This window comes from Mastigoproctus giganteus, chromosome 10 (genome assembly GCF_048544385.1).
Source record: "Mastigoproctus giganteus isolate SK-2022 chromosome 10, ASM4854438v1, whole genome shotgun sequence".
Lineage (NCBI taxonomy): Eukaryota > Metazoa > Arthropoda > Arachnida > Uropygi > Thelyphonidae > Mastigoproctus > Mastigoproctus giganteus.
The window spans coordinates 218,925,591-218,938,149 of NC_143584.1; the positions used below are offsets into that span (position 1 = coordinate 218,925,591).

At 41.0% G+C, this 12,559-nt stretch overlaps 1 protein-coding gene across 1 annotated transcript in view; it reads right to left on the reverse strand.

Moving 5' to 3' along the window:
* Nucleotides 1-12,559, reverse strand: part of LOC150079940 (ankyrin repeat and BTB/POZ domain-containing protein 2) — a 166,696-nt gene that overhangs the window by 108,901 nt on the left and 45,236 nt on the right. Inside the window, exon 2 of the mRNA XM_090382457.1 lies at nt 1,098-2,139. Coding sequence (XP_090238583.1) covers nt 1,098-2,083 — 986 coding nt within the window. The 5' untranslated portion in view covers nt 2,084-2,139. The remainder of the gene's footprint in view (nt 1-1,097; nt 2,140-12,559) is intronic.

Here is a 12,559-nt window from a genome sequence, read left to right on the forward strand (position 1 = left end):
GAGTGATGTGGGCAGAAGACTGAAATGGCGAACAATCCCTTTCCAGTTTATCGAGTTGTTCAATGAGGTTACGCTGGCCAGGGTAGACCCTTGAACTCTTTTTCGTGTTCTTCAGACCATTGCTTCACACATTTGGCAGGGCGGATGGTTGCATTTTCATCTTGAAAGAACGCTTGGCCATATGGGTAAATAAATATACAATATTGTTGGGCGTATCTGATCTGCACGATAACTTCCATTAGGATCAGAGGACCAAAGGTGTGCCATGAAAACATAGGCACTGAAAAAAGGGCAGCGCACTGGCTGCGACTACATAGAAGGAGCAGCAAAACACATTTATTAAATAATTATAACACAATTATAACAAAAAGAAAGGGTCACCCAAAACTAGCCATGCGCTCGGGTCCCTCGAATACCATTCTTGTTCACAGCAATAGACAACCTCCAGCAGTTTGTCGACATAAGCGGGATGGTTCCAATGGCCTGTGTAGTTTCCTCCATAAGTGCACTCTCCCATAACTGCTGAAAATTGTAAATCAAGACATCGGAGCATATGCCTTTGCCTCCAGTCTTACAGTCCACGCCTTGCCTTCCTGTACCAATGCAGCTGCATTTTCCAGTTGGTGTTCAAAAATAATTACATTAAAAATTCTTACCGTCGTTGGCATGAATTACCGATCGGTAATTCGTGTTCTTCGCATGGTGCAAGTACTGATGCCTGATTCCTTTTTAATATTAAAAAGGAAAGGAGAAGAAAATAAAAGGATAAAAAGTATTAAACACAATAACATTTGAAAGCTAACCAGATGAATGAAGAAGAATTTTTTTCCCTACTTCAGAGCGGTGTTTTATTGTCATAATTGAATGAAAATCATAAATTAAAGCTTTTCCAATGATGTTTTTCCAACTGTTTTTAATACACAGAAAACAAATAAGATGATGTCACTTCATAAATTTCTATGGTTTTGTTAATTATATTAATTCTACTTGCCTTAACACAAATCCAATAAAAATTCGGAGAGAGAGAGAGAGAGAGAGAGAGAGAGAGAGAGAGAGAGAGAGAGAGAGAGAGAGAGAGAGAGAGAGAGAAAGCTTACCTATTTTCATCACTGGAGGAACCACCGTAACATCCCTGTCGTCTGTGTGTGGTCTTAGATTCATCAAGACTGAGTGCCTGCGGGAAGCTGAGAATGTTCCTTCTTCTGGATTTCAGCCGGGTCGGAGGACGCTTTCTGCTTACCACCGGGTCACCATCCGATGAGCTCTTGCTAAGAGATCCACAGTCTGTGTTCGATGCTGACTCTCGGTAAGGCGAGAGATGCCCATCAGGAGGGAGTCCCTCATCTTCGAGGGTTGTCCTGTGACTGTCCCACATTTCTTTGTCTGAGGGTGAGTGGTCAGCAGTTTTGCTGGAAGGAGTTCGGGAACTGGAAACGACGAGACCAGGGGAACTTTTGGCGTGCAAAAGGGGCTCTCTTGGCGACCTGTTTCCAGAGAAGCTGGAACAGCTATTGCTTGTTGTTGGGTCTCGAGAAGGAATTCTGGACGGATGTGTGGTGGCTTGGCTGGATTCCCGAAGGGACGATGAAGATGATGAAAGTCCTTGCGATGAGATTTTTTCCCGAGAAGGTGATTTGCGAAAAGCGGTCGCTGCCGGTACATGGTACGGACTCGATCTTGCTTCCCTGCTCGGGGACTTGGAAACTTGGGAAGGTACGGGAGGGGTAAGCGAGCGTGGAGGAGACGTCGCTGGTGGAGGTGGAGGTGGTGGCGGCGGAGGAGGAGGTGGGGTTGGCGTTAGAACCTCTTTGCTTGAACTCTTCCCGCTGGGTGTAGGGGGAATGGCTTCGCGGCTGGACGATTTCGTAAAGCTCGGCGCAGACCCACCAACCACTTCCCTGTTGTAAGACTTCAGCGAGGTTCCTACAAAGAGACCTTCACGACTGGAGCTCCGATAGATGGCACTACTATCTGGCTTACTCATGTCTCCTAGGCGGCGAGGCTTAGGTCGGATAATGTCAACAGCATTACTCAGGAGAGGCTGCCAGTAATGATCTGGGAACTCTGGGACAGGGGAACACATGATCAGTGTGGACAGAGTGCATGAGAAGGGTCTCCGCGACCGCTGGGCCTACTACCCTATAAAAGAAAAAGGGAAAGCAAATTTATTAGACCCATTATTCGATATTAGTGTTCTGAAATAACAGTTCCTGAAGTTTATACCGAACATTATTGGATATTATTAATTAATCTAATAATCATTAATAAAATAAAATTAATATTCATTATTTTATCATATTTATTATAATTTTTTTATTTATAATGGGAGGTGGAAGTAAAATTATGAAACTTGATGTCACGTCTAGTGAAGGACAGGACACCTTTCTGAGGAAGCTGTTAACCCACTCTCAGATATAACCTCTGTGTAATCGCCCAGTAATGTCCTGCGTTCACCTCATCTATCTAATGTGGTGAATCTACTTCCTAATTGATTTTACATATACTGTATCAGTTTCGTGTTGCCATGATGACCTGTACTGAGCTATTATACTATTACGATAATACGAAATTAGCATCTTGGTTATACAGGGTGTCTATAAATTATTCACCTGGTTATGAAGCGCGATTAAAATTTTTTGTAAGAGATACCTTAAAGTGTGGTTTTCTGCAGTCATCAAAGCGACTCATTGAGTTTTTTCCATGCTGTTAATAGCTTTGATTCCACCAAGTAATGGGACCGTACAGCATTAAAATGGCGACGGTGGAAGAGAAAGCAATGTGCGTGTTATGGCTGTGGAATACCAAATCTCTAGTGACTGTAAAAAGGCGTTTTCAACGGGAATTCCAAAAAGTTCCACCAGCAAAGCAATCAATGAAGCGGTGGCTGAAATAGTTTCAAGAAAATGGAATATTACGCTCGTGAACACGAGCGTAATAGTCCATCAGCAAGTGATTGGGACATTTTTCTTCCACGAAAACACTGTGAACTCCACAAATTACCTAGATATGGGTTTGCTGCACCTCAGCTGAAAGATATGCAGCCACATGTCAGCAAGATGGAGCACCAACACAATGGAGCTTGCATGTGCACGATTTCCTCAATAAAAATTTTTCTAACCGATAGATTGGTCGGGATGGTCCCATTCCATGGCCTCCTCGTGCCCGGATGTCGTCTTTATGAATTTCTTTGCACGAGGGCTATGTAAAGGACATCATCATCAGCCATTTTCAATCCACTGCAGGATGAAGGCCTCTCCAGCAACTTTCCAGTATAAAGTGCTGGAAGGTTTGGTCTTTTCCTCTTCACGCTGACCAGACGTCTTGAAGGGAACCACTCCAGATGTTCGTTGCCACCAAAGACGTGACAGGGCTTACCAACGAGAAGGTGTGCATGAGTGGATTTTAGGGAGGCAGGCCAGCAGGACTTCTCCTAAATCTTCTAAAATAGAAAGATATTGGATCCATCAGTGTTTTAGACTGAGTGTCTGATAACATACAGAATGCTTGTTCCCCTCTAAGCCCCTGTAAAGAACAAGGTGTATGCAAAGAAGACACCTACATGTGTTCTTGTATCATAATTTCAACATTATTGTGGAAAAGAAACTACTGATGTGATCCAGGATACACTCTCATAGAGATTTCAAACTTTTCTTTCTTTCTTTCGATTATTATGTGATTTTCAAATCACTGCAACACGTTTGTCAAAGCCTCTCTGGTTTCACCCATTCGTTCCACTTGCTCGGTCTAATAGATCACATGACCGGTTTCTTAACATAAAAGAAACTCACCTCGGGGGCTAAAACTAATAAAATATATTTATACATTTATTTTTGTGTCCGTACACGTCGTTAATGATACGAACCGGTCGTTGAGTTGAAAGCGTTTATGACACAACTCACCCCTATTAAATGTAATGTGCATTACCAGAGTAGTGATAAACAATCAATTACATCAAACGAACAGAGCGTCCTTTGAACAGACAACCGAAGGCTAATTAAACTGTGAGGCTATTAGTACGCTCATTCATATTGATCTCATGAATGAAAACCGAGAACGAGGGGAAGGGAGTGGGAGGACTCAATAAAGCATGACACAGTAAGCGTCTTTATTTTTAAATTCCATTTTAGGCTTTGGATAAGCGTAGAGATCAAGATCACAGACACCAAGTGAACCAGGTTATGATTTGCTGACTATTGACCATAAACAAGGAAATTAATTGCCGCTCTTCATAGAGCGGTTTTTTTTTTTTTTTTTTTTTCGGTTTTGTAGATATTGTGTTTGATTCATCTGCCCCTCCATAGGCCTCCACAGCCGAGTGGTAAGAAGCTGGAGTGTAGTAGCATATGCTCTTTGAGTAGACCGGGGTTCAAACCCCTGACTGCTAAATACGATCGATCTACCAATCCGCACTGGACCAGCGTGGAAGATCATGGTCCATCATTTCCCTCAATATGAATCGTTGAGGAGGCTTCCATCCTGCAGTGGATTGATAATAGCTGCAGTTATGAGTTTTTCCATCACCCCCTCCCTTATACTTATTCTAATATATGTCTTGCGCTCAGAGTATTTATAAAGATCTGTAAAAATGTCTGTTTATGTGGTCTTCTTGTAATTGGTTTTGTGTTTTAGGTCAATAGTCAGCAATTCACCTGGTTCATTTGCTGTCCCTGATTTAGCGAGTCTTGATCTCTATGCTTGTCTAAAGAATATTTAAGTTATTAAACTAACTAAATATTCTTTAACAAATAGTTGTAAGGTCGAAATATTAATCTATAGACAGGAGCATAATAATAAACCCCGTAGTGTAGAGAATGGATCCATCACAAAATTTTCGCGTGAGGACCACGAGAGTTTACGTTACGCCTCTGTCTATCGGACAATGCCAGTCGTCATGACAACGTGAATCAACGCACTGGACGTTTTTGTACGCTAGCAGTCTCATTTCCCGCCGTTTCAAGCACCCTCCTACAGGAATGCAATCTCCGTGGGCAGCACTCCGAGCACGCTCCTAACTATTACGCATGCGCACATTACCTGATACTTATGTCGCTCGTCTGCTGTAGCCTTGTAATCCATTATTGTCCTTGGCTGATACCCCATCAACGGGGACACTATGAACCGCACGAAGTCCAAGACCACATGTCAACATGAGAAACGCATTTGCAATGCGCATGGACATAACACTGCTCTGTGTCATCACTTGGGAGGTTGCAATGCTGTCATTCTAGTTTCCCGGAACAAGTGGCGCACATTCGTCTATCCTGTGTGAAGTTTGCAACCTTCCCTACCTCCTGAATCTCGAATAGGGTTCTCTGCCACGTTGACAGAAGACTGCTAGTTAGCCAGGGAACGAACGAACGAGAAAGTCAGTCCTGCTACAGGTTTGCCACGGCACTGGTTGGGGACTGTCAGTCTCACATACTTTCCCTCGGGTCGCGCATTCTTAAGGCACGGCCCTCGCGCTGCGGGGGGATATTCATCGTCGACCTGCGATACACCTCACATACATAGCCGTAGCGAACCGTGAACATCGTAGACGGAGACAGCTGGCAGGGGGTCTGTTACCTCACGTGGACGGCGGAGGCTGGCCCCGGCGTACTTTGATAAATGATGAACTTGTTCCAGTAATATGTAACTTGCAAAATCGTATAGTTTACATTGGTTCAGTACTCATCACACGCAGTACCACCAGTACAGAATGCTAACACGAGTGTGCACGAAGCAGTACGAGGGTATACGATGAGTGGCTACGACAGAGGGCGCACCCACGGAACCACAATTAGCATACAAGACCCTTGGCGCGATTAACACTTAGTACGCACCACTGTAATGATTACACCAGTCAAATTGCAAACGTTCAAACCCTCCCTATTCGCTCTTGTTTTAAAACGGTCTACTGTCCAGGGCGTCCAATTCTGCACCTTTCTGGTTTCCTTATTTTATACACTTCTCTCTGTCTCTAGAGAAGACTCCTATATATTTGAGGCCCCTTGCACTCTCAGGATAAGAAAGAGGATGGTCCCGCTATTGATGTTAGTCATACTAGAACATGACTTGCATAACAAATGCGAGTCATTATAGTAAAATCCAAGTAGTCAAGAGAAGTGATTCTCAAAATATTAGTTACTTGGACACCTTAAATCAACTCCCTCCCTCACGAAAGGAATATATCCAACAGAACGAAGAAATATTCTGTCTATGAAGTGTAGCACTACTAAATTGATTACTCAATCTGGACTTGAGGTGGATTATTTAGGACAAGCGAAGCCAACGCAATTCTTATAGTTTCTAACCATAAGAATAGTTGTATAAAGAGAAATTTTGTTTCATTTTAAGTGAAATACCTTTTTTTGTTACTCTTTTCCGTTATTCTGTTTAAAAATATATATATATATTGCCTATTATATTTGGTTTTAATGCTGGTTTATCAGTTGGAATGAAAGTGTTTAAATCTGTCCAAAGGCAACTGAGGCTTCAGGTGTTGATGTACTGTGCCTGCATAATTGTGAGTGCGTTCTCAAGTTTGGCTTATCTGCTTTGCAGAAGAAAAAATAAGTTTATCTGCTAACTCACCACTGGTTTTTAATTAAGTTTTAATCTTTATGATAGCTGTTCACAGCAGGTTGATCAGGGGTGCAACGGAAAGAGCACCACTGAAATCCTGTCAAACTTCCCTTCCTGCTCATATTTCCAGTTCTTCTGAACATAGCAAATGATGGCTTATCTATACTCAAAATGACCGCGCTCTTTCGTGTGTACTAGAACCATACTTTAATCGTTTTAATCAATCGTTGGACCGCACTGTACAGTGCGAGTTTGTTGTAGCAAGAGATGTGGTGCCCTCGTGAGTTGCACAGTTGGTATAATCACCTTCCCCACACTGGGTGGAAAAGACCTGACGGAGTTCGAATCCCATCAATGAAGCGAGGAATTTTTATGGATCTTTTCCACAACGGGGCTGAGTTAGATGGTTTCATGAAGGTAGCGTGGTTTTTTTCTCCCGGAAATGACCAGCAAACAGCAAATTGGCCACAGGACACGCGCAATTTACAAACAGGAACCTCAGTTAACCTCGACTGAAAAATTCTTGATAAGCAGTACACATACTTTTGCTGTTGTTGGGTTTTAGGCACAGTACGATCTAAGTTGCTGATGCGCCTAAAATCCTGCAACAACATAAGAGATGTGTAATGCTTATCAAGAATTTTGCAGTCAACGTTATAAGGTTCCTGTCTGTAAATTGCGTGTGTTCTGCGGTCAGTTTGCTGTTTGCTGGATTTGTACTGTCAATTGTGTAAAGCATGGGAGATGTGCTGGAAACTAGTAGATATATGGGACCAGAGCAAAATGTTGAATGTTTAATCTGTGCCAACCGACTGGTGAAGATATTCGCTGGCCGGTTGGCTCAGATACTCACTGGTCTCAGAATAAAACGTTGGTCAGTCCATATCCATTTCGTGCATGATAATGTGACATGCTCTCCCTTATTTGGAGTATAACAGCATCGTGTTACTTTTTTTTTAGCATTCTGTAAGTAGATAGACATTCCGTGGAAAAAACAACTAGGGGCAACAGACTGGACAGCAAGTTCAGCCAGTAAGGGATGGTAGTGGTAATATCATGGTTTGGGGTATTGTCCCATTGGGAATTTGGCCCTCTCATACAGCAGTGTTGGCTACAGGGCTGAATTTAGCCATGACGAGATGATTTTATATCTTCACAAAAGGAAAGAGAGGAGGGCTTTCCCACCTTCTTCGGATAGTGAAGCCCTAAGTCATAGCTTATTTTATTGTTATTTTTTTTTTTTTGCAAATAAATCCGATCCTGGGTTGGCTTTCGGAATATTCACTTACATTCGTTGGAGGATGCAATCAACGTTGGGGAACAGCTAGAACATCTACGATCCATATCTGCAGATGTGCAAGACATTCGCAGATATGGAAGTAAAGTTCCTGTAGGGAGAAGAGTTTACTTTATTTGATTATCAGTAGATGACCAGAGAGTTAGAATTAAAAATACGCTGAGGAATTTGAAAACGTATTAGGATGGACTGAAATGGGATGCCTCTTGCCCATAACTTTTAAAAGAATAAAGATAAAGCAAAAAAAGAAAAAGGTACTTGTAGATAAAAATAGTCTTTAATTTGATGTATCATTTTTCAACATACTCCTCACCTAACTGGATACATTTCATGCAGCGCTTAACAAGTTTTTGTAAGCCGTTCAAGTAAAATTCTTTCGGTTGAGAGGCCAACCATCTTTTCACGGCTGCTTAACTTCTTTACACCAGTCGTATCTGTTGTCTCAGAAATGTTCTTTAAGCTTGGGGACAAAAAAAAAAGTCGCTTGGGGCCAAATCTGGTCTATAGGGAGGATATGAAACAACTTCAAATCCCAGTGACGAAATTCTTGTCAATGTTGCAAGGCTGCAGCGAGGTCACGCATTGTCATGTTGAAGTGATATTGCTGTATCACCAGGCTTTACTCTAATTCTTTTTTTTTTTTCTTGTTCGATTATTTTTTAGGAGCTTTAGTATACAGGGTTATTCAAAATGAAGTCCGGGGTTTCAGTACAGGAATTGTTTGAACTTCATTTTGAATAACCCTGTATATACATAAAGCAACTATTGTCTTCACGATGTCCGTCCGTCCGTCCGCCCGCATGTAATAACTGGTAACTGGCCTCCTATAGTATAGATTTTATAAAATTTTACATTTGGCTCGTTTAGAAAAATTTCTCTAGTCATCCTAAATTTTATTAAAATCAGACCAATAGAAATCCGTAAATTATTATTTTTTGTCTGTCCGTCATGTAATAGCGCGACTCCCAGTGGATGGATTTTGATGAAATTTTAGATTAATTCTCTTAGACAGCCTTGTCTAAGCTTTCCCAAATTTACTTAAAATCGGGCCAATAGAAATCCAGCAATTATTATTTATTTTTTCGACCTAAAGATATTTTAAGGCGAAAATATTGTATAAAATTAAAATGAAATATAACATTCATACGAAATCACTTATTTCATATACAAGAATAAATAATTGCCCGTCTGTTCCTTTATGCACTCGGACCCCATAAGCAGTGGCGCCACCAGAAACAAGGAGGACCAACGTGCAAGATGCAACAATAGACTCCCCTTAAGGTGAGTTATAGGGCAGTGATTCTGCTTCGCGGGAGGTGTAAGTTGCCTGCTGCGATTGGACCTGAGCACTGTCGTGTCCTAGTAGTTGTGTCCTTGTCGCGGGGCTAGTGGAACTAAAATGTGCACGGGCTCTTCTTTCATACAGTTGAATGCCAAAGGCTGTTTGGATCCAAAATTTTAACCTCTGGATTACTTCATTTGGGGTTTAAAAATTAATAGTCTTGTGTTCACCATGAGCTAATGGACTCCACACTGTGTAGATATGAGTTACTTAAATAATTTAATTATTATAATTCAATTAATAACATAATTTAATTTAATTTTTATGTACATTATGATTGTGACACTTGTTCTCTTGGTAGCGCATCCTTTTTAGGCGGTTAGCATATACACTGCCCTACCATTAATATCCAGATACTTGCATATCTACAAATAACCTTTAGTTACAGGAAAACTAATAAAGTGTATTGACCATTAGTCTTTACGAGTATGACAGCCTCTAATCTCCGTGCTGATACAGGAGAGTATCAGCACGGAGACTAGAGGCTGTCTTCCCCAAGTTGGTCAGTCTTCCCCAACGTGCTGTAGCAACAGAGGTAACAAATCATTATACTCCTGTTCTGTGTCGCCTTTTTTCGTTTTCTTATTCCAGAGGTGTTTTTCCTTCTGCTTGTCAATTTGCTCATTTCCAGCCGGTTCCTAAAAAGGAATACAAATCCCTCCCATCCAATTATTGTCCCATTGCAATTACTTCTAATCTTTCTAAAGTAATGGAGAGATCAATTAACCGCCAACTCTTAAACTATCTAGAAATCTTCCATCTGATCAACGATCGCTAGTATGGATTCCGTCGGCGTCGAACCACTGGTGATATTCTGGCTTATGTTACCCATCTATGGATAAATTTAATGGAAAAGTTTGGTGAAACTCAAGCAGTTACTCTTGACATTTCAAATGTTTGACATAGACGTCTTCTAAATAAGCTTCCGTCTTATAGTTTTTTCTATAATTGGATATCCAGTTTTCTCTCTGACCGCTCACTGCGTGTGATGGTAGATGGCGCTCTGTTTTCTAACTTCTCCACTAATGCTCATGTTCCCAAGTTTCAGTCCTTTCTCTTACTCTTTTCCTCTTGTATGACCCTTTTCCACTGACCTGAAATCCTATCCATAGTTTCGCTGATGACAGCACATTGCATTCCACCTTCCGTTTTGAGAAACCTTGCCCTGCTCAAACAGTTTAAACTTTTCGATAATCCACTACAAATTCCTTAAATGTTGATCTTCAGGTAATTCTCCAGTGGGGCAAAGATAACTTAGTTGTCAATCCTTCTAAAACTGAGTCTTGTCTTAATATCTCGCAAAAAGGATTCGTCTGTTCCATTGCTTAGTTTCGATGATACCCCAATTTCTAAGCATATATCTCTATGGAGTAACCAGACTTTAATCCGATCGAACATGTGGGACGCCCTTGGGCGTAGCATTGCGCGCCGACAGCCAACTTCTCCGTCACTTGGTGAGCTAAGGTCTGAGCTGATGGAAAATTGGGATTTGTGGCCACAGCATCTTATAGACACCATTGTATCGAACATGGTTCACCGCTGTCAGGCCTGTTTTGGGTTTGGAGGGGATCACACACCGTACTGATGTCAATCCTTCAATGACCTTTTTGGTAATTATTATACAATACCTACAAAGGTCCTTTATATCTGTCATTTCATCGTTATTCTATGGTACACCACCTTACCAAATTTTGTCTCGCTTCTTCGCAAGCTGCACGAGTTACATCACGTTTTGTACGTGTTCCGTTAATTTTGTCGAGCAGTGTAGTTTCTGACACGTGGTGCTTGGGTATTGGTAGGTCGGTGTACCTATGTGTGAAGCGCCAATTTTCTTACGCACTGGACATATGTCTCTTACCATGCGTTGGTTGGAAGATTAAAGTATTAATTCCAGTGGCGAAACTGTCATACCGCTTAGTTCCTCACCGTGAGGAGGGCGAGAAGTCAGGGGGAACAAGATAGTTTGGTATTGTTGCTAAAGATCAGATGGGAGTGGTAAAATTGCATAGTTCAATCATTGCTTAGTTCAAAAATTTCCTGTTTTTATATTATGTATTACCGGATGTTGCCATACTACTTAGTTAGCCGAGTGGTTAGTACGAGAGGCATAAGTACACGTGCTCTGAGTGATCTCAACCCCGTGACCGCTAAATGCGGTGCTGTTTTTTCTATTCTCTATATCTTGTGAACTCCTTTGACCGTGTGGTCGTCCCGGAGTATAAACGGAAATTTTATTTATATTAAATGAAAATTAGAAAAAGCATTTGACAGTTTTCTCTGGGAGAAGCTTTTCAGAGTTATGAAGAAGGCCCAGTTTGACTGCAGAAACCGATCAGCCATCAAAAAATTATATGAAAATCAAACAACAAAAATCGAATTTCAAAATAATGAAGTAATAGCCAAGATAAGAAAAGGAGTTAGGTGTGTGCGTTATCACCATTACTATTTAACTTGTACATGGAGGACGCTCTAGAGAAAGTGAAGTGTACGGGTGCAATTCATACGTTTTTCAGATGATAGAGCAGCACTAGCGGAAATGAAGAAGAGTTGAAAAACACAATAGAAGTAATGGAAGAAGTTTTCTTAGAATACGGGTTCAAAATTAGCCCAAAAATAGACAAAAATAATGGTTTCCGGAAAAGAAAGTCAAAGAAAAACAGACAAGATAAAAATAGATAACAAGAAACTGAACAAGTAAGTTCATTTGTATATCTTGGAAGCAACATACAAGAGGACGGCAAAAGCCATTGAGAAATAAAAAGAATTGCAATAGCGAAAGAAGCACTTAGGAAAAAGAAATCATTTATTGCAAGCAAGATAAACAAAGAAAAGAGGAAGAGATTCGTGAAAACCTATATATGAAGTATACTGCTGTATGGATGTGAAACATGGTCAATAACAGCAACAGACTGGAGAAGGATTGAAGCATTTGAGAAGTTTTGCTGGAGAACATTGATGAAAATCAACTGGAAGGACAAAAAGACGAATGAAGAAGTCCTCAGAGTAGCTGAGGAACAAAGCACAATCAAGAAAACCATAATAAAGAAGGAGATGCGGTTCCTAGGACATCTCTGGAGGCAATGATTGAATAGTAAATATACTAGGACAGCTTGAAGAGAAAAGAAGCAGAGGGCGACCAAGAATCACATCAATTGATGACGTGCTCCGACTCTCAAGAATGAACTAAATGGAGGCAAAACAAAAAGCCCAAATTCGGGTTGAGTGGAGAAAAAACATCTCTATGGCGAGTGCTTGGCCCTTAGAATCATGATGATGATTAAAATTAATATTAATTTTCTTAATTAGGAATTAGTTTTGCAAACTGGATTGAATTTTATATCCGTGCCGTTTTATTT